General features: G+C 40.0%; 1 protein-coding gene across 1 annotated transcript in view; it reads left to right on the top strand.

Annotated features, from left to right (window-relative positions):
• LOC131896950 (nonsense-mediated mRNA decay factor SMG5-like) overlaps nucleotides 1-22,673 on the top strand; it is a 48,139-nt gene extending 25,466 nt beyond the window's left edge. The window contains exons 2-3 of the mRNA XM_059247798.1: nucleotides 7,522-7,619; nucleotides 19,268-22,673. Coding sequence (XP_059103781.1) covers nucleotides 19,306-22,239 — 2,934 coding nt within the window. The 5' untranslated portion in view covers nucleotides 7,522-7,619; nucleotides 19,268-19,305 and the 3' untranslated portion in view covers nucleotides 22,240-22,673. The remainder of the gene's footprint in view (nucleotides 1-7,521; nucleotides 7,620-19,267) is intronic.
• Nucleotides 22,674-22,960: the final 287 nt, after the last annotated feature.

The raw sequence follows: 22,960 nt of genomic DNA, 5'->3' as shown, positions 1-22,960 counted from the left end.
ATTTTGTTGATGTTCTCAAAGAACCAACTCTTTGTTTCATTGATTCTTTGTGTTGTTCGGTTTGTTTCTATTTTATTGACTTCACCCCTCAGTTTGATTATTTTCTGCCATCTACTCCTCTTGGTGTGTTTACTTCTTTTTGTTCTAGAGCTTTCAGTTGTGTGTTAAGTCACTAGTATGAGATCTCTCCAAATTCTTTATGAATGCGCTTATTGCTATGAACTTTCCTCAGCACAGTTTTCATTGTGTCCCATAAGTTTAAGTATGTTGTGGATTCATTTTCATTGAATTCTAGGAAGTCTTTAATTTCTTTTTTTTTTGACCCAGTGGTAATACAGTGGAGAGTTTTTCAGTATCTATGAGTTTGTAGGCTTTCTGTTTGTCATTGTTGAAATCCAGCTTTAATCTATAGTAATCTATAGTGGTCTGATAAGATACAGTGGGTTGTTTCAATTTGTTCTATCTGTTGAGACTTGCTTTGTGGGTGAGTATATGGTCATTTTTGGAGAAAATTCCATGAGGTGCTGAGAAGAAGGTATATTCTTTTGTGTTTTGTTGAAATGTTCTATAGATATCTGGTAGGCCCATTTGAGTCATAGTGTCTGTTAGTTCCATTATTTCTCTGTTTAGTTTCTGTCTGGATGACCTATCCATTGGTGAGAATGACATGTTGAAGTCTCCCACATTTCATGTGTGGAGTTTGATGTGTGATTTAAGCTTTAGTAATGTTTCTTTTACAAAAGTGGGTGGCCTTGCATTTGGGGCATAGACGTTCAGAACTGAGATGTCATCTTGGTGGATTTTTCCTTTGATGAGTATGAAATGCCATTCTTCATCTCTTTTGATTAATTTTGGTTTGAAGTTTATTTTGTTAGGTATATCAAATAGCTATACCAGCTTGCTTCTTAGGTCTGTTTGATTGGAAAATCTTTTTCCAATTGTTTACTCTGAGGTAATGCCTATCTTTGATGTTGAGGTGTGTTTCTTGTATGCAGCAGAATGAGTCCTGTTTTCATATCTATTCCAATAGCCTGTGTCTTTTTATTGTTGAATCGAGTCCACTGATATTGAGAGATATTAATGACCAGTGATTGTTAATGCCTGTTATTTTGTTGTTTTTGGTTGTGGTGCTGGTATTGTGTGTGTGTGTGTGTGTGTGTGTGTGTGTGTGTGTTTCCCTTTTTTTGAGTTTTGTTGGTGTGAGATTAACTAATGCCTGTGTTTTCATGGGTGTTGTTAACTTCCTTGGGTTGTAGTTTTCCTTCTAGTACCTTCTGTAGAGCTGGACTTATGGATAGATACTATTTAAGTTCGACTTTCTCATGAAATACCTTGTTTTCTCCATCTATGGTGATTGAAAGTTTTGCTGGGAATAGTAGTCTGGGCTGGCATCTGTGGTCTCTTAGAGTCTGCAAGACATCAGTTCAGGCCCGTTTGGATTTTAGGGTCTCTGTTAAGAAGTTGGGTATGGGGGCTGGAGAGATGGCTCAGAGGTTAAGAGCACTGGCTGTTCTTTCAGAGGTCCTGAGTTCAATTCCCAGCAACCACATGGTGGCTCACAACCATCTGTAAAGAGATCTGGCGCCCTCTTCTGGCCTGCAGGGATACATGCAGGTAGAACACTGTATATATGATAAATAAATAAATCTTTAAAAAAAAAAAAGAAGTTGGGTATAATTCTAATTGGTCTGTCTTTATATGTTACTTGGCCTTTTCTTTTTGCCATGTTTAATATTCCCTCTTTGTTCTGTCTGTTTAGTGTTTTGATTGTCCTGTGGTGTAGGTATTTTCTTTTCTGATTCAATGTATTTGGTGTTCTGTAAGCCTCTTGTACCTTTATAGGCAAGTCCTTCTTTTTGTTGGCAAAATTTTCTTCTATGATTTTGTTAAATATATTCTCTGAGTGTTTAAGCTGAGATTCTTCCCCTTCTTCTATTCCTATTATTTTTAGATTTGGTCTTTTCATAGTGTCCCAGATATCCTGGATGTTTTATGTTAGGAATATTTTAGATTTAGCATTTTCTTTAACTGATGAATCTATTTCCTCTACCATGTCTTCAGTGCCTGATATTCTCTCTTTGACCTCTATCATCTTCATAAAATTATTTTTAATTTGTTTTCTTATGCTTCAGCTTCATTGGAATGTTCCGGTCTTGCTGTTATAGAATAGCTGGGTTCTGGTGGTGCCATATTGCCCTTTCTGTTATTGATTGTGTTCTTACACTGGCATTTAGGCATCTGGGTTTGGGATAGTTATAGATCTAGGTGAGGATTCCTGTGTTTGTCTTGTTATATGGATGTTTTATTTATTGGTTTCTGTTTCTTTGCTGGTCTTCCCATCTAAATGGCCAAAGGTTCTGGTGACTATCAAGTCTTCAGGTCCAGTAGGGTATCTCTGTTGGGGCTTTGGGGGTTTGTGAAACGTCTGGGGTTTTGGGTGTTAATATTGCCTGTGTGGTTCCAAGTACCTGTGTAGCCTCTGTAGTTCTGGGTACTTGTTGGACTTCTGGGATTCTTAGTACAGCCTGGGCTCTAGTGTGGCAGAATTTTTCTGCTGGAGCTGGGGTTCCTAGATCTGGCCTAGCATCTGGTAAAGCAGAAGTCTTCTTCTGAAGTTATAGGCCAGATTATGGATCTCAGGTGAGGGGGTGCAGTCTGGGTTGTTGGGTGGGCTTAAAAGGGGTTTAGTGGGTGGTGGGTGGTGTCTTACCTGGGGTCCTAGGACCAGCCTTGCCTTGGTAAAGCTGCAGTGCTGTGGGCTGGGAGTCTTGTCCTTTGTTCCTATTATTTAATGCAGTTCATTTATTCAGCTTTCTTCTCTACACTGTAAGCTTGGCAATGCCCTTCTGCGAGTCTTGTTTTTCTCCTGTTAAATTTGGGGATTGAAGGGGGCATTACCTTGGAGAGGTCACTGTTAACATGTGGTCTAGAACTTTGCCTTTCCTGTCCTCTTGTTCTTCATTCCTCATGTCATTGCTTCTCAGTAACATATTCCTAATCTCTTGCACCTGCCCCCTTTTTGATTTACAAAAACTGCTGTCTTTGTATTATATTGCCTAGACGTGTTTTGCATTAGAATTATCAGTCCTAAAGCACAGAGGGATGGATCCCACCCTCATCCCCTGCTGAGTTTTTGATACATTAATTTGGGGAGTAGAAGAACACATATTTATAACCAGCTGCCTGTTTCTGCTCCTGCTGCTGTTGTTACTGATGTTGTTGTTGTTGTTGATGATGAATGATCAGGGAGAGCCGCTGATTTTCACAATGTTACCAAAGACGAGAAGGTGATCATTGGCCCACTTACCTGCAGTTATTGTTTTTGGTGCCCCCTATTGGTTGCAGGGTTCACCTTTGCTCAGATAGTACCCAGAAGTCAAAGGCTATCTCTGGAGACCCTGGCTAGTCCTTATGCTTTCTGAATCTGGTAGCTGTGTGGACTGTAATCTAGAACCAGGTGAGGTCAGATAAGATGCTCAGGAAGAAAGTTCTTCCAGACGTCATTTTGGACCATCTTCTGTGCTTACCTGACTTGGACCTAATCTACTCCTCTTTTCACTGTGCTCTTGACAGTTTCATCCTATGGAGTCAACCATTCTCCCCTGGTTCTGCAGATGATGCAGGTGCAGGGGCACTGGCAGCATCCTCTGGGAATTTGGCATCATGCCATGCATCCTAAAAGGTTTTCAGCTTCAGTGTTTCCTATAAGAGCTCACCTCAGTTTTTAAATACATTCTATTGTTTGTTTCATGCCTTGACTGTAACTTACAGTTGGAAATTTTGATGCATGTGAGGCATAACAATTGCAGACTATGACAGTATTTCTCACATAACTACAATTAACTCAGTTCTTTCCTCCTCTTTGACATTTGAAGTTTCTGCCATTGTTCCAGTATATCCATAGCATTAAATACATTGTTTTCACTGCTGTGAAAATATTATTAGTGACTTCTTTCCCAATTGTCCTCTTTAAAAATAAATCCCCCATTATTTGAAAGAGTTAATGTGGCTTCCAGAAGTGCTTGGCGTTCTGGAAGAACCAGGCTCCTTGTGTCTGATTCATTTTCTGTGTGGGAGGTGTGCAGTTCTAACCTTGTCACTGACAGGAAAGTTCAGACTCATCTCAAACTGCAGAGAAGTCTGTCCTTGCAGCTTTCTGGGACTGAAGCATAGCAGTCAGACAATGATTATATATGCTCCTCCGTCAACACGCTGGTGGCTTGATGGTACCAGGCCTGCCTTGGATTGGGGAACTTGCAATTTCTTTTCTTCATCCAGACTGTCTTAAACAGATAAGGTGATTTTAGTTTTAGATACATTGATTGCAATTTGGTAAGCAGCATCTGAAAATAGTTTAATGAGTCCTCACGGGAGGAAAGGAAGGAAAGTTTGATTTTTAAAGGAGGGTGCTGGTTGATGAAGGATGCCAGCTTTTCCTGTAGGTCAGGCATCCACCACACTGGAGGGAAGCACATTACACTTTGCCTTTCTGTTCCTGTTTGTCTTTGCATATGGTGTGGTTTCAGATTTTTCCTTACTCTCTCTGCTTCATGTCCAGCTGTCCTTTCCAACCACCAAGCGACAGACATTGGGACAAATAGAAGTTGTAGAGACAAGAACCCTAAGTGGAATACCTCACAGGATTTCATAAATTTTATGCAAGGGCTGGTTCTTCTAAACAATCTGTATGAGTAAAAACAATTAAAATGACAAAAAAAAGATGTTAACATTCATTTAAGCCAGGCTCCTACCCACAAGCAAACCTCATCTATGATGTACAAATGGGGATAATTTCTGCTTGAATTCTGTCTATACCTGGAAGATCTTTATCTCATCAGAGAGCTCATTATTCTTAGAAAGTTATAATGAAATATTTTACTGGGTACACTTGTGGACATCTGTAATCCAGGCACTCAGGAGGCAGAAGTATCATTAATTCAAGGCCAGACTGGGATATATACAAGATTCTGTCTTTAAAAGAATCCCATTTTATCTTTTTTTGAATTCATTGTCTTCTTTGGAAATCAAAGTATACTATTATGTGAAATTTCTTTGTGTTATAATTAGAGACATACATATTCTCAATATATATGTCTTATTCTAGAGTTCATTTGATGAAACATAGTGCCATCATTTATGAGAGTTACATTTAAATTGGTCATTTCATTAGATTCTGTCACAGACTATGTGTCTTTAATAGGAATATAGTTTGTAAAAATAGACAAGCTTATCATTTCCATAAGACTGAATGCATGATTGCAGCATGAATCTTGTCAATGAAATTGAGAGAAAAACAAATTAGAAAAAATGTTTTCAATATACTATACATAGAACAAAAGATAGTGTTGGGCCTGAGGGTTTTGTTTTTTATTATTAAGAGATTTCTATTCATTTTACATATCAACCACGGATTCCCCTGTCCACCCTCCTTCCACCCCCCAGTCTTCACCCCCAACCCACCCCACCCCCATTCCCACCTTCTCCAAGGCAAGGTCTCCCCTGGGGAGTCAGCAGAGCCTGGTACATTCAGTTGAGGTAGGTCCAATACCCTCCTCCCTGCACCAAGGCTGAGCAAAGTGTCTCAGCATAGGCACTAGGTTCCAAAATGCCAGCTCATGCACTAAGGACAGGTCCCGGTTTCACTGTCTGGGGGCCCCCTAATCAGTTCAAGCTAAACAACTGTCTCACTTATCCAGAGGGCCTAGTCCAGTTCCATGGGGGCTCCTCAGCTATTGGTTCACAGTTCATGTGTTTCCACTAGTTTGGGTAGTTGTCTCTGTACTTTTTTCAATCATGCTCTCGATATCTCTTACTCATATGATCCCTCCTCTCTCTCTTGTCAATTGGTCTCCTGGAGCTCCGCCTGGGGCTTGGCCATGGATCTCCACATCTGCTTTCATCAGTCACTGGATGAGAGTTCTATCATGACAGTTATGGTGTTTGGCCATTTGATCACCTGTGTAAGTCAGCTCAGGCACCCTCTCAACCATTGCCAGTAGTCTATAGTGGAGTCATCTTTGTGGATTCCTGGGGACCTCTCTAGCACACTGATTCTTCCTTTTCCCATGGTGTCTTCATTTATCATGGTATCTCTTTCCTTGTTCCCTCTCTCTGTTCCTGATCCAGCTGGGACCTCCCGCTCCCCTAAGCTCTCTTTCCCCTGACCCTTGCCCTCCATTACTCCCTCTTCCCCAGTTTGCTCATGTAGATCTCATCCATTTCTCCTTTGCTGGGCGATCCCTGTGTCTTTCCTAGGGTCCTCTTTACTAGCTAGCCTCTCTGGAGCTGTGAGTTGTAGTCTGGGCCTGAGGTTTTTTATACCTTCTATATGTACAACTGGCTGATCATACCAAACTCACCTCCACCATCTGAGCATCATCTGTAATTTGAAAGATTACCTAAAAAAAAACTTTTCTAGTTCTAACTCTATATAGAAAATTGTTTTGATAATTTTGATCACTTTGAGTGAATACAATTTATCTTTTCATCAGAAAACAATTATTTAGTATTTACTGTTATTTCTTATTCAAGTTATCTAGAGTCAATGTAGCAATCCTTTAAAGATATAAGCCCTATGGAACTACAAAGATGCCTCAATGGGTAAAAGTGGTTGTTGAACATGCATGATGGACCTGAGTTCAACTCCCCAGAACTCATGTAAAACTGGATCCATAGAGTAAGTGCCCGTAATCTTAGTGTTATTCCTGGGGAGATAGAGACAGGAGACTCTCTGGAAGAACATGGGTGTATGAAGCAGAAAAATGGCAAAGAGACCCTGTTTGAAACAAGATGGAAAACAAAGAACTAATACCTGAGTGTGTCCATTGATCTTCACACACTTACTACAGCATATGAGCCCTTGCATTCACGGTCATGGAGACATGTGCACACACACACACACACACACACACACACACACACACACTATGGAGCCCCTGCATTCACAGCCATGAAGGCATGAGTGCACACACACACACACACACACACACACACACACACAAACACACACACACACACACACACACACACACACACACACACACACTTACTATGGAGCCCCTACATTCACAGCCATAAAGGAATGAATGCACACGCACACACACAGTATGTTACATACTTTGTATTTGGTCTTTTTATTTGAACTTTAAATTTCAAGTGATCAAATTTACATATAAAATGTACAAAGGCATACACTATACACATACATTTCCTGCAGTGGATAATATACTTCCATATATTTTTCTGCTTTTGTCAAGTGTGTATCCATAAAGAATACATCTTTCAGTCTTGCCCATTTGGGTCTTAGTTTCATATTATGTTTTCTAGGTTCTATGTATGGCTAGTTTTGCTCAACCTTATTTTTGTGGGATATGTCCCTAAGGATGGGGGTAATGTGGCTGCTCATTTATGTTTACAATGTAATGCATGTATATATTGTAATCAATTCAATTCACTATTGATACACCATTAGATTATTTCTAGTTTTGGAATTTTTGCTTGTTTTCCTTTCATCTATTACAGACAATGCTGCTAGGGACATTTTTTCTGTTGTCAAACGGTTTACAGAAGCAAGAGCTCTCTTCTGTGTGAGTCCAAACCTGAAGGTGCTGCATAGTAAGGTATGTGAGTTTTCAACAGTAGTGAGTCAAGCCCCAACATCCTGAAATAGATTATATCATAACACACAAATGCTCCCCTCATTCTCTACCCAAGCACATAGTTGGTTTTGTCAGGTGTTTCACACTTTACAGCTGGATGATATGTCTTGTACTTCATGGTGTTTTTAATGCAAATTCAGTTACTAAAAATCTGCAATTTCCAATTATTTGCTAACCATTTATCCCCCCTCCTCCCCCCTCCCCCTCCTCCTTCCCCCTCCTCCCACTCCTCCCCTTTCTTCTCTTCCTCCTCCTCCCCCTCCTCCTTCTCTTCTCTTTGAGACCGGATTTCAAGTAGCTCAGGATTGCCTCAAACTCACTATGTAGTGGAACTAGACCTTGAACATCTGGTTCCTTTGCCTCTGAATTCTGATTACAGACTTACATCACTGTATTTGACTAAAGATTGATTTTTTTTCAGATTATTTATTTATTTATTTATTAGTTATGTAGTTTTATTTTATGGTATGGATGTTTTGCCTGCATGTATGTCTCTGTTAATCACATGTGTGCATATGTACAGTACTCATGGAGGCCAGAATAGAGCATCAGATCCTCTGGGACTGGACTTACAGATGGTTGTGAGTTTCCATGTGGATGCTGGGAATAGAACCCAGGTCCTCTGAAGAGCAGCCAGTGCTTTTAAATACTGAGCCATGTCTCCAGTCTGCTCCCCAATTAATGTTCTTGATGTTGGAATTTATCTTTTAAGTATTATGAATATCTTTTGCTAACAGAATTTTTACTATATTAATATTTTAGTAAAATATATTCTTAATTTTAGTGTAATAAAATGCATCAACTTTTTGTTTCTAGTCAGTACATTTGGAATATTGGATCCTGTTTAAAAATGTCTTCTTCACTCTGAAGGCATACAAAATATGCTTTTCAAAAATTTTTGAAAATGCTTATTGCTTTGCCTTCAATTACAAAATGGTTGCAAATATCATATGTATTATATATGTGAAAATGAAAATATTAAACATTAAAAGAAAATAGCCAGTGATTTTTTTCTAAACAAGGTATTTGGCATTTGTGGAAGATAGGAGACTTTTCTGTATGCTGTTTAAAATTGCACAGAAATTACAATGTATTATAAATTATAACATATTTATGAGGTTTCCAGACACTGAAAAATTTTATTCTTTTAAATTTTATTTTATATATCGTCATTGTGTATATATGTATGATATGTGTGTGTGTGGATGTGCCTGTGCCTCCATGCATATGTGTGGGATAGAAGACAACTCTGACATTAATGTAGGAGGCCAGCTCTGACCTGTCAAAGGGTTCTTGGGGGGAGGAGTGAGGAATGAAGAAGTATTATACAGAAATATAGACAGAGACAACAAGAAAGATAGAGACACAGGATAGCTTTGGGAGGGCCCTGGGTCAATATCCAGCCACCCCGACTTTATACATAATGGGCCTTTTATACATTAGCCGGGGAAAGGCAAAAGACCTCCCCCTTCCAAGGTCGAAGTATAAAATATCAACAAGTGTAGACCTTTCAAAATACCTGTTACCCATGCCTTTGGGCAAATCATCCTATTATACAGCCCTGCTGGGCAGAGCAAACTTAGACTTTGACCTTGAGTAAAGCCTTACCAGGGAGTCTCTGTGGGCCCCCACACATTGGTTCCTTCCTTCTAACCTTAATGAATTCTGCGGATCAAAGTTGGGCTCCTAAGCTTGTGTGTCAAGTGCTTTTACCCACTGAGTGATTTCTCTGGCCTAGGTCCAGACTGTTGTTTTTTTTTTTTTGTGTGTGTGTGTGTGTGTTTCTGTAGTGCTAGAGAATGGTACTTTCAAATAATCAGAATAGCTTCTCTGAACCTTCCAGAACATTTAGACATCCCTAAGTCAGTTACACACTTTGTGCAGCCATGATGAAATCCAGAACACTGGACAATGATTAATTTTAATCTTTCTATTAAGGTGACAATAAATGTTCTTCCCTTAGGATAGTAAGTAGGCCCTTTTAGTTTCATGGAAGCATGAATGAAAGAGTTGGGTATGGTCTTATCATTTGTTGTTATGTCGAAGAAAACTTTGCCTAATTCAGCATGACATATATTTTCTCCTCAACTTTATTCACATAGTTTTAGAGTGAGTCTGTGATCCATTTTGATTCTTTTTGTGTAGGATCTAAAGAATGGGGTCTAGCTCATTCTTGTGAAAGTGGATATCTAGTTAGTCTAGGACCGTTTATTGAAACAATGGTTCTTCACTGATATATCTGACATTCTTGTTGAAATAAGTGGATTTTAACTGTAAGTGTTTATTTCTTCACTTTCTCTTCCAGTAATTACTTTAGTTTTTTAAATAGTAATTGTAAGCCCACTAATTTCTTAGTTTCTCTTCTTCTCCTCCTCCTTCTCTTGAGGGATGGGGAATATATATTGGAGATCAAACTCAAGCGTTTGCCATGCCAGGCAAGTATAGATACTCCTTTCATATTAATAGTAGTTTATGCTCTAGAATTCTCACAGAAATATTAGCAAGGATTTTAAAATAGATGGTATTGAATCTATAGATCAATTTGGAGATTATTGCCCTTTTATAATATTAAACTTTATGATTAGTAAATATTAGTAATTAGTAATAGAATTAATTCTTTAATTCATCTCAACAATGTTTTGTAACTTTTAGGGTTTAAATTTGTACTTCTGTTAAATCTTTTCATAATTTATTTTGTTGCATATTTATTATAAGCCAAAGTACTTGGCTTTTCTTTCTCTTCCTTCCTTTCTTTCTTCCTTCCCCCTTCCCTCCTTCCCTCCTTCCCTTCTTCCCTCCCTCCCTCCCTCCCTCCCTCTCTCTGTCTTTCTTTCTTTCTTTCTTTCTTTCTTTCTTTCTTTCTTTCTTTCTTTCTTTCTTTCTTTCTTTCTTTCTTTCTCTCTTTCTCTCTTTCTTTCTCTTTCTTTCTTTCTTTCTTTCTTTCTTTCTTTTTTTTTTTTTTTTTTTTTTTTTTTTCCGAGACAAGGTTTCTCTGTGTAGCTTTGCGCCTTTCCTGGGACTCACTTGGTAGCCCAGGCTGGCCTCGAACTCACAGAGATCCGCCTGGCTCTGCCTCCCGAGTGCTGGGATTAAAGGCGTGCGCCACCACCGCCCGGCTTCTTTCTTTCTTTCTTTCTTCTGTCTATCTTGACAGAGTCTCTCAATGTCATACAGGCTGTCCTTGAAAAGATGTAGGTTACCACGTTTGGTATAAATAGAATATTTTACTAACTTCACTTTTGTATTTTTTCATTTTTAGTTTATGTAAGTATAATTGATTCTCTAAGACAAGTTCTCATCATGTAGCCCAGGTTAGCCTTGAAGTCACTATATACATCAGGCTGGCCTCAGTCTCTTAGTTGTCTTTACTCAGCTTCCTTAGTATTGGGATTATAGGTGTGCATCATATTGCCTGGCTGTGTAATACTTTTCTAACTTAACTTCTGTTTTCTGTCTGTCCTGCTGTCTGGGTCATTTCTGAGTCTGCCTTACCTACCCAAGTAAGCACCCTGAGTCAGATCTCCTGTGAACCAAGCCTATACCAATTATGTAGAACTAATAATGGGGGCCTAGGTTAAGTACTATATTTAAAAGGCATTGGGAGCCTTATGGGTGAAATTCAGACCTAGGAAGCCAGAAGGCTGAGCAGACATACACTCTAGGAGTTCTGCTTACTGGTGAGTTCAAAGGTGGGTTTTTACAGTCTCATTTAGAGTCTTTTCATTGAAGGGGATTGATTTTATTCATTTTATAATGAAGACCCTAGGATCTCACAAACTTTAGATCAGGAAACATCAGCTTTGGGGAATTATTATTGCCCATGAATTGATTAGGAACAGCTGTGCTCCATCACCTCCTGTTAGTAAGCCTGCTGGGAAACTTTTTCTAAAGTTTGCAAAGGAGGCTCACACATAACCATTAGTGTGCAAGCTATGTGGTGCAGGAGCCGGATCTGCTTCACATCCACTCAGGCACAGTGAGAAATTCTTGGTAGTTATGTGGTTTGGAAATATTTGTGAGAAATTATAGTTCAGCTCCATGAATTTACATCTAGATGTGTGGAGCACTACAGTACTTTTGTGTAATATATAGATGAGAAAATCAATGGCCGCATGATCCACGGTCTCCTCATTATACTGTTGCTGCAGAACTTAGCAGAAAAAGCAGTATTTGTAAATATTTTTTTCAGCTTTCTTAAAACTGAGAAATTAAATTAAAGCTGATGAGCTTTCTACCTTCTCTGGACATGTTGAAGTACAATTTTTCTAAATTAAATGAGAAACCCTTGTGTTTAGAAAACTTTCATTGCTGTGAGTTAGTATTTTAGCTATGGTTTCTTTACTTTCTTAACAGAGAGGCTCATTTAGGTAAATTCTTCCAGATGGCTTAAACTGTTTTCCTTTCTCATAGCTTGATAAGATAATTTCTCTTTGGACAAATTGTGTGTGGGGGAGGAGGAAGGTAAAGAGATGGAGGAGGGAGGGAGAGATATTAATCTCTTCTAGGTTGTAGGTCTGTCTTCTCTAGATATTTATGTGGTAGGTTTTCTCTCCCTTCCTTTAGTCAGCTTAGAATGGAGAAAAACCCGACAAGGCCTCATTTCCCTGCCCAGTGAAGGATGTGCTGCTCTGGACATTTGCCAGGGTCTGGTGTGGCTGGTTCAATTTCTGGCCTCTTTGTTGCTTCTCTGCAAAATCGTTTTCTCTTATTCTGTCCACATCTCTCTTTACTTTCAACTTTTCCTATTTTAGTCAGAGACACAAAGACCTTCCCTGTGCTGCCCTGGCTCTATCCTTCTGTGTGGATAGTATAGTGCATGCGTTCAATCAACCCTGTGTACTTGACATCCAAGGCTATTTAGTACTTGGTTAAAATGCTGTCTAGTTAGCTACTTTTTGTAACTTGGGGGATTGGATGTAGGGCCTTGCACATAATAGGTGAGAACTGAGCTGTGTACCCAGTGCCCTTTATTACTTGTTATTCTGAGTCAGGACTCTGCTAAGCTGGCCAGGATGGCCAGGGCTGATTGATAACGGTATACATCAGGCTCCAGGGAAGCTGGAATCACAGTGTGTGTCCTCAGCCCAGCCCACATAGCTTTAGATTTAGAACATATGTTTAATTATGAGTTTTTTCCTATGCCAGTCATTCAAAGGTAATATTTTAAAATTACCTAAATTAAGGAGTTTCAGTAGAATGTCTGTTAAACAAAGTGTTATAGTTTTTCTTTTTTTGTGTGTGTGGGGACTTATCAGTATATTTAAATGCCCATGTTATATATTAGATTTGGAATATACAGTCATATTATTTTATATTCCACTGTTTTTTTCAAGTAATCCTTATCTCTCTAAGTCTATATAATTATACTTTTCTAAACCTGATTTTCTTCATATATGCACATGAGCAATTCATTGATCTTAGATTGTTTAGGTTAATTTGTTTTTTATTTCATTAATTTTTTTCATTTCCTTTAATACAGACCATAGTTTCTCTTACCTCCTCTCCTCCTGTTCCTCACCCCTGCAACATCTACCCCGCTTCCTAACCTCTCATGGGCTTGAACAAAGCATGGCACATCAAGTTAAGGGAGGACTGAGCTCTTCCTCCTGTATAAAAGCTGGGAAGGGTAATCCAGCATGGGGAACAGGTTCCCAAAAGCCAGCTCAAGTGCCAGGGACAGGTCCTGATCTCACTGCTAGGAGCCTTAAAAACAGCCCAAGGTACACAACTGTCACACACATGCAGAGAGCCTAGTCCCATGTGGTCTCATGAACTGTTGGTCCAGAGTCCATGAGCTCCCATGTGCTCAGGTCAGCTGTCTCTGTGGGTTCCCCCATCATGCCCTTGGTTCCCCTGGCTTCTACAATCCCACTTCCCTTTCTTCAGGAGGACTCCCAGAGCTCAGCTCAGTGCCTGGTTGAGGATCTCTGTATCTGCTTCCATCAGTTACTGGATAAAGGCTCTCTGATGATAGTTAGGGTAGTCACCAATCTGATTATAGTAGATGGTCAGTTCAGGCACCCACTCCACTGTTGCTAGGAGTCTTAACTGGGGTCATCCTTGAGGATTCCTGGGAGTTTTCTTGGTGCCAGGTTTCTTCCTAAACCCAAAATACTCCTCCCATCAAAATGTCCCCTGCTCCATTGTCCCCCCAACCCACTTCCTGCACCTAGCCTGTCCAGCCCACATCCTCAAAGTCCCATCCTCCTCACCAACCACCAGGTGAACTATTTCCCCTTCCCAGGGAAATTCATGCATCCCTCTTAGGGCTCTGTTTGTTTTCTAGCCTTTTTTGGGTTGTGGATTGTAGGTTGGTTATCTTATACTTTACCCTAATATCCACTTATGAGTGAGTACATACATGTTTGTTTTTCTGGGTGAGGGTTACCTCACTCAGGATGATTTTTTTTCTAGTTCCATCCATTTGCCTACAAATTTCATAATATCATTGTTTTTTACAACTGAGTAATAGTCTATTGTGTAAATGTACCACATTTTCCTTAACCATTCTTCAGTTGAGGGGCATCTAGGTTGTTTCCAGGTTCTATCTATCTATCTATCTATCTATCTATCTATCTATCTATCTATCTCAGAGTTGTTTTGATTTGCATTTCCCTGATAACTAAAGAGGTTGAACAATTCTTTAGGTGTATTTCGGCCATTTGAGATTCTTCTGTTGAGAATTCTCAGTTTAGATCTGTAACTCATTTTTAAAATTTAATTATTTGGTATTTGAGGTCTAGCTTCTTGAGTTCATTATATATTTTGGAGATCAGCCCTCTGTCATATGTGGGGTTGATGAAGATCTTTTCCCATTCTATAGGCTGCTGTTTTGTCTTATTGACAGTGTCCTTTGCCTTACATAAGCTTTTCAGTTTCAGAAGGTCTCATTTATTAATTGTTGATCTCAGTGTCTGTACTACTGGTGTTATACTTAGAAAGTGGTCTCCTCTGCCAGTATGTTCAAAGCTAATTCTCACTTTCTCTTCAATGTAACTTGTTTTATGTTGAGGTCTTGGATCCACTTGGATTTGAGTTTTGTGCAGGGCAATTGATATGAATCTATTTGCATTCTTTTACATGCAGATGATAGACAACAATGACATCCAGTTATGCCAGCACCATTTATTGAAGATCCTTTCTTTTTTTTCTATTGTATAGATTTGGTTTCTTTGTCAAAAATCAGATGTTCACAGGTTTGTGGATTTATGTCAGGGTTTTCGATTTGGTTCCATTTATCTACCAGTCTGTTTTTAATGCCAATACCAAGCTGTTTTTATTACTATAGCTCTATAGTAGAGCTTGAAGACAGGGATGGTGATACCTCTAGAAGTTCCTTTATTGTATAGGATTATTTTAGCTATCCTGTTTTTTTTTTTATTTTTCCATATGAAGTTGCGTATTATTCTTTTGAGGTCTGTGAAGAATTGTGTTGGGATTTTGATGGGGATTGCAATGTGTAAATTGCTTTTGGTAAGACTGCCATTTTTACTGTGTTAATCCTACCTATCCATGAACAAGGGAGATTTTTCCATTTTCTGATTTCTTCTTCAGTTTCTTTCTTTAATGACTTAAAGTTCTTGTCATACAGGTCTTTCACTTGTTTGGTTAGAGTTACCTGAAGATATTTTATGTTATTTTAGCCTATTGTAAAGGATGTTGTTTCTCTGATTTTTTTTCTCAGCCTGTTTACCATTTATATATAGGAGGGCTACTTTATTTTATTTTATTTTTTTGAGTTAATCTTGTATCCTGTCACATTACTGAAGGTGTGCAGGTATTTTTCAGCTGTAGGAGTTCCCTGCTAGAATTTTTGGGGTCACTTACGTATACTATCACATTGTCAGCAAATAACCTAAGTTTGACTTCTTCCTTTCAAATTTGTATCCCCTTGATCTACTTTTGATGTCTTATTGCTCTGGCTAGAACTTTGAGTACTATATTGAGTAGATATAGAGTGAGTGGACAGCTTTTTCTTGCTCCTGATTTTAGTGGAATCACTTTGAGTTTCCATTTAATTTGATGTTAGCAATTGGCTTGCTGTATATTGCTTTTATTATGTTTAGATATGTCCCTTGTATCCCTGATCTCTCTAAGACCTTTATCATGAAGGGGTGTTGGATTTTGTCAAAGGCTTTTTCAGCATCTAATGAGATGATCATGATTTTTTTTTCAGTTTGTTTATATGGCGTATTACATTGTGTATATGATGTATTACAGTTTGTGTATGGTGTATTACATTGACAGAGTTTTGTATGTTGAACCATCCCTGAACCTCTGGGTTAAAGACTGCTTGTGTTCTTGAATTCAGTTTGCAAGTATTTTATTGAGTATTTTTGCATCAACATTCATAAGAGAGATTGATCTATAATTCTCCTTCTTTGATGCATCTTTGTGTGGTTTGTGTATCAGAGTAACTGTACCCTCATAAAAAAAATTGGTAATATCCCTTCTGTTTCTATTGTGTGGAACAATTTGAGGAGTATGGAGTACTGGTATTAGATTTTTTTTTTTTTGAAATTCTGGTAGAATTCTTCACTGAACCAATCTAGCCCTGGGCTTTTTTTTCTTTTTTCTTTTTCTTTTTTTTTGGGGGGGGGCAGGTTTTAATGACTGCTTCTATTTACTTAGGGGTTATAGGTCTATATAGATTTTTTTAAATCTGGTCTTGGTTTAATTTTAGTATGTGCTGCCTATCAAGAAATTTGTCCATTTCTTTTAGACTTCCAATTTTGTGGCATACAAGTTTTTGAAGTATGACCCAATGATTCTCTGGATTTCCTCAGCATCAGTTGTTATATCCCCCTTTCATCTTATTTTGTTAATTTGGATAGTCTTTCTTTGCTTCTAGGTTAGTTTGGGTAATGGTTTGTCTATCTTGTTGATTTTCTCAATGAACCAATTATTTGTTTCATTGATTCTTTGTATTTTTTTCTTTGTTTCTAGTTTATTGATTTCAGCCTGAGTTTGATTATGTTCTGACCTCTACTCCTCCTGAGTGAGTTTACTTCTTTTTGTTCTAGAACTTTCAAGTGTGTTGTTAAGTTCCTAGTGTGAGATTTCTCCAACTTCTTTATAAGTTGCTATGTGCTATGAAACTTTTCTCTTAGTACTGCTTTCATAGTGTCCCATAAGTTTGGGTATGTTGTGCTTTCATTTTCATTGAAATCTAGGAAGTCTTTAATTTCTTTCTTATTTCTTCCTTGACCCAGTGGTAATTCAGTTGAGAGTTGTTCAGTTTCCCTGCGTTTGTCGGTTTGTAGGCTTTATGAAGTTTGTGTTGTTGTTGAATTCTAACCTTAAACCATGGTGATCTGACAGCATACAGGGGCTATTCCATTTTTTTTTGTATCTGTTCAGATTTGATTTGTGACCAATTATGTGGACATTTGTAGAGAAGGTTCCATGAGGTGCTTTTATGTTTGGGTGAAATTTAATAGATGTCTATTAAGTCCATTTGAGTCATAACATCTGTTAGTTCCCTTATTTCTTTGTTAAGTTTTTGTCTGGCAGACCTGCCCATTGATGAGAGTGGGGTGTTCAAGTCTCCCACTATTAGTATGTGTGATCTGATGTGTGATTTAAGCTTTAGTAGTGTTTCTTTTACAAATGTGGGTGCCCTTGTATTTGGGACATAAATGTTCAGAATTGAGACTTCATCTTGATGGATTTTTCCTGTGATGAATATGAAATATTCTTCTCGATTTCTTTTGACTAATTTTAATTTGAAGTCTATTTTGTTAGATATCAGGATAGCGACACCAGCTTGCTTCTTAGGTCTATTTGATTGGAAAATCTTTTCCCAACCCTTTACTCTGAGGTAATCCTGTCTGTGAATTTGAGGTTTGTTTCTTGTATGCAGCAGAAGCAGGATGGCTCCTGTGTTCATATGTTTTGTTAGTCTATGTCTTTTTATAGGAAAATTGAGTCCATTGATATAAAAGGATATTAATGACCAGTGATTGTAAATTCCTGTTACTTTTTGGTTTAGTTGTTGTTGGTAGTATGTGTGTGTTTCCCTTCTTTGGGACCTGCCAGTGTGAGAAATTCTCTATTGCCTGTGTTTTCATAGGTCTACCTAACTTCCTTGGGTTAGAATTTTCCTTATAGTATTTCTATAGGGCTAGAATTGTGGATAGGTATTGTTTAAAGTCTGGCTCTGTCATGGGATGTCTTGTTTTCTCCATCTATGGTGATTGAAAGTTTTGCTGAGTATAGTGGTCTGGGCTGGCATTCATAATCTCTTAGTGTCTGCAAAACATCTGTCCAGGACTTTCTGGCTTTCAGAGTCTTCATTGAAAAATCAGGTATAATTCTCATAGGTCTGTCTTTATATATTACTTGGCCTTTTTCCTTTGAAGCTCTTAATATTCTTTGTTTATTCTATGTGTTTAGTGTTTTGATTATTATATTGTGAGGAGGTCTTTTTCTTCTGGTCCAGTCTATTTGATGTTCTGTAAGCTTCTTGTACCTTCATAGGCATGTCCTTTTTTAGGTAGGAAAAATTTTCTTCTATGATTTTGTTGAGTATATTTTCTGTGCTTTTGAGCTGGAATTCTTCTCTTTCTTCTATCTCTATTATTTTTAGGTTTGGTCTTTTCATGGTGTCTCAGAGTTCCTGGATGTTTTGTGTTAAGAATTTTTAGACCTAACATTTTATTTGACTAATGAATCTATTTCCTCTGTAGTATCTTTAACAATTGAGATTCTCTTTTCCATCTCTTGTATTCTGCTATAGAAGCTTGCATCTATACTTCTTATTTGCTTACCCAGATTTTCTGTTTCCAGAATTCCCTCAGTTTGTGTTTTCTTTAATCCCTCTATTTCAATTTTCAAGTCTTGAACTGTTTCCTCCACCTGTTTGATTGTTTTTTCTTGGCTTTCTTGACTTTCTTTAAGGGACTTATTGATTTCTCCCATTTTTTTGTTGGTCTTTTCCTCGATTTCTTTAAGGGAATTTTTCCTTTCCTCTTTCAGGGCCTCTGTCATCTTATAAAGTTATTCTTAAGGTCATTTTCTTCTACTTCATCTGTGTTGGGATGTTCAGGTCTTGCTGTTGTAGAGTCACTAGTTTCTGGTGGTGCCATATTGCTCTTTATATTGTTGAATGTATTCTTACGTTGGTGTTTACCCATCTGTTCTTCTAGCTGGTGTAGCTGGTACTTGTGATAGGGTCTGGTGATGTTGCGGGAGAGGGCTGTGCACCGGCAGGATGCTGCAGTCAGTGGGTTTGGGTGGTGGTGTGGGTCTTGTGGGGACAGAGTCTAGTGGGTGGCAGTGATGGTGGGGTGACCTGCCTGCAGGTCTCTCACCTGCTGCCTTGCTGCTGGGGCCTGCCTGTTTAGGTTAATTTCAATGTATGTACTCCTGACTTTCCTTTATTAGAGATATATTTGGAAGGAACCCCTTATTCACACAGGTTTGACTGTTGATAGGAATGAATTCCGAGGAAATAAACTTATGAACAGGGTTGCTATGTAAAGAACATGAAACTAAATATTTTTATTAGTGAGAGAAGAAAAGTAACCCCTCCAACTTCATTGTTCTCATTGGCTTTATTTTCAGTCTTTTTGGGTGAACACTAATAGATTGCCTTAATCTTTTCTCAGGAAACACTGTAAGCACCACTCAAAAACAACCCAGCCTCATGGAGAGAAACCAGGAAGAAACCCCGAAGGCCAGACTCCTCTACCAGGAAGTCTGCTTGGCAGCTCAGCGACTCGATTTCTTCCTTCAAAAAGGAAATGCCCACAAAGAAGTGTTCAAGCCACACATCCTGGCTCTCAGAGAGATGGTTCAGCAAGCCTGCATTAGACTCATGTTCCTACATCCGGTGGTTTATGGTAGGAAGGCTGAAGAGCTCTTATGGAGGAAAATATACTCTGATGTTGTCATGCTGCTCATGAAGACCAATAAGAAACAAATGGACACTTTCCAACACTGGGGAGGGCCCCTACAGGCTCACCTGAAGGCTGGCCTCAGGTTCTATGAGCATCTCTTCCTGTTCCTCCAGGGTCACTATGAGCTGAGGTTACAGAGCTACATAGACTGGCCTCACAGCGCTATCCACTTGATTGGCTGTAAGAAAGTGGGACCCACATCAGCAGAAGAGGCTTCCTGGGCCCGCATGGCCTGTCATCGCTGCCTGCTCTACCTGGGGGACTTGTTTCGCTATCAGCACGAATTCCTAGACCTGGCCACCAAGAACTTGGCAGAGAGATGCTATTACAGAGCCTTGTCAGTGGCCCCACATATGGGAATGCCCTTCAACCAACTGGGCGCTCTCGTGGGGAGTAAGTATTATGACCTCGAAGCTACCTACTTCTATCAGCGCTGTCTCCACTCTGAAGTGCCTTTTAAAGGAGCAGCTTGGAACCTCAAACGACTCTATGATCATGCCGGAAAGAGGTACAGTTGTCTGAAGAGGTACCAGGGAAGGAAACTGTCTCATAGCCAGAGGCAGTGTTGGGACAACAGAAGGCTTCTGGTTAGCTTCCTCTACCTGCAGAGTCTCTTACAGCCTAAGAGGAAATTCAAAGCCGCAAGGCTGATAGCCCTGTGCCAACTGGTTCTCGAAGACTTTCGTCTCTGTCTTTCCTATCGGCCTTGTCAATCCGGCCTATGCCAGGCTTCCCCAGAAGAGAAACCTCCTAAAGGGTATCTGTTTCTCCCGGACTTCCTCATCTTCCACATGGTGGCTCTTTGCCTCATGAATGTGCACAGCCTGAGGAAATCAGGCTCAAAACAGCAAAAACCAGCTGTTATCTTCACCTTGACTCTTTTCTCTCATCTGGTACAACATGTGAACACGCGGATCCAGGCTGAGCTGCAGAGGAGGAAGCTGAATCCAGAAGAGGCTTCTTCCGGCGATGGATGCTGGGAGAAAGAGCCTGGGAAGCAACATCAAGATTTTCCATCTCCTGGGCTCCAGAACAGGCACTCTCAGAAAAGCCACGGGTGGTCTGGCATTTCTAGGGAGAGCGAGGCCGGTTTTCATTCTGATTACGACTCAGATGAGACAGAGGAAGAGGAAATCTCATCCTTAAGTTCCCAGGTCCAATCAGACACAAGCAGTGAAGCATCCCACTCAGACACCACAGATGAAGAAGGGAGTGGCCCCTTGGGTTCAGATGCAGTTCAGAAAAGCGGAGGTACATCCAAACCTAAAGCTGCTCATTCTAGAAACAAACTGAAGTCGTACATACCTCCCGACAGTCTCCTCGATCTCTTGAAAACAACTCTATCCTCTAGCCTGCCAGCTCCTTTGAGCCAAAAACTCCAAGGAAAACATGGCTTGCCCTTGGCTTCCGTCTTTAGTCATAACGTTCTGACACCTCAGTCTGAGCCAAGGCCTGCTGTCAGCAGTTCTTTGTGCACTGAGGGTGAGATGAGCAGCTTTCCTGATGCAGAGTTCTACATGGATTCCTCTCGGGAGCAGAAGCCCTCCATTTCCCAGGACAACAACCTCCAGACCACTCAATGGAAACTGGACATTCTTTCTGCAGAGGGACTGTTGCCTACCATCAAGGTGATCCTGAGCTGGCTCCACAGCAATCACAGCATCCTCTTGTCACACTGGAGGAGTGTATTTAGCTTGTGGGACCACCTCTGTGTGTTGCTGAACCTGTTGCCCTCAGTGGGAGACCTTCAGCATCCAGGCCTTGGCCTGTCTCACCATCTCCAGGAGTTGCTACAGAGCTGTCGATGGCCACACGCTCCCAAGTACCTTCAGCTCCCTGAGGACATTGCCATGTTCCAGCAGCCTCCTCCTCAAGCGTCTCAGGACAGGGAACGCTTAGGGCAGGATCCACCTCCACTCACCAACCAGGAGGAAGTTATCGTCCGTATCTGTTTCTTCAGAAATTTTGGTCACTTTGCAACTAGACTTCCTGGACAGTTCTTGAGCTTTGATTCTAAGTTGGGTGTCTTTGTGAGCAGTACCCTTGAAAGGTCAGAAGATCCACCTCAGCAACTTCCAAGAACAGCTGCACGAATCAGGTTTTCCAAAGACATAGTCCAGCTTTGGCTTCAGAGGGAAGTGGCACTGCTAGAGAAGACCCTCCGAGGTCCCCAGACTCGGTCAGTGTTGACCCCTTACCTCTTCCCTGACCCCAGGGCCCTCTGTGAGCATCTTTCAGTGATACAGAAACTAGCCACTAGTGCTAAGTTTTTCCTTATCATACCCAAGGTTGTGGTTGACACACTGTACATCCTAAAATGGGAGGATCGCAGAGCCTTGGCCGCCATTGCTTTCCTAGAAGATGAGTTAAAGAGAAGGAACCAGTACATTCTCTGCCAGTCCTTTGTGTCCAAGAGGTTGGTGAGGCCCAGGATGACCAGACAAGACTCTGATGCCTGGGACCTCTACAATATTCTTGAGTTCTGCAAAAGTCTGCTGGACTCTTCCAGGCCAGGGATATTGGATCCCAGCAGCATGGTGACTATCATTACTGGTGTCTGTTTGGATCATCCTAGGAATTTCTCATACCCACTGCAGTTGGTACTGGGGATGGCAACGGAAGCTGGTGTGGAAATCAAGAACATCCTGAACTTCCACAGAGAATGGAAAGTGATCAGTTGACATGTTCACATCTTCCTGCCCCTGGTCCTTCAGTGCTTATCGCTCAAATTCAGTGTGTTTCTTTGTCATACGCACCTAATGCTGAGGTAGGCAGTGTGTACTTGAGTATTTGTGTCTACCTGTAGGTAGAATGTAATGTGTCAGCTTTCAGAGGCCTTCCTGTGTCCTTCGTGGCTGTCTTAGCTCTGTATTATGCTTCCTCTGATATAAAGCTCAAGATTAACTCATTGTTAAGTGATCTTATGGCAAAGCAGCAAATTCAGACATCACTTCAGTGTCCAAATACAGCTTCGTGGATGGTCTGTGATTTACTTAGCTCTGTTTTGTGACACACATCTTTTATGTATATTGTTTTGTTATGGTGGGGCCAGGTCTGCTATTGAAGGCATGTCTCTGCCATCTATGAAACTCAATAAATATAAAGTTAAAAATTTCATGATGCTGGTAATGAACTTTATTGATATTCCTGGTCATGTCTAAGTAAGCATGATTGAAATAGCCCCCCAGGATTGGCAGATTCCATTCTTCTTTGGGTAAGTTGGGAATGCCTATCACAATACTAGCCTTTTGACCTACACCTGCTGAAAGATTTTCAACTTCTCTTTTTGTAGAATTATTCCTTGCTTTTTCCTGGCTCCAAGATATCTTTTGGGAGCTGTTCTCAATCTTCTGCTTCACATGGAATCAACTAGAGTATGTAGATGAATTTCTAAACAGTCTT

This window comes from Peromyscus eremicus, chromosome 20 (assembly GCF_949786415.1).
Source record: "Peromyscus eremicus chromosome 20, PerEre_H2_v1, whole genome shotgun sequence".
NCBI lineage: Eukaryota > Metazoa > Chordata > Mammalia > Rodentia > Cricetidae > Peromyscus > Peromyscus eremicus.
This window is presented reverse-complemented; position numbering and strand designations above follow the sequence as displayed.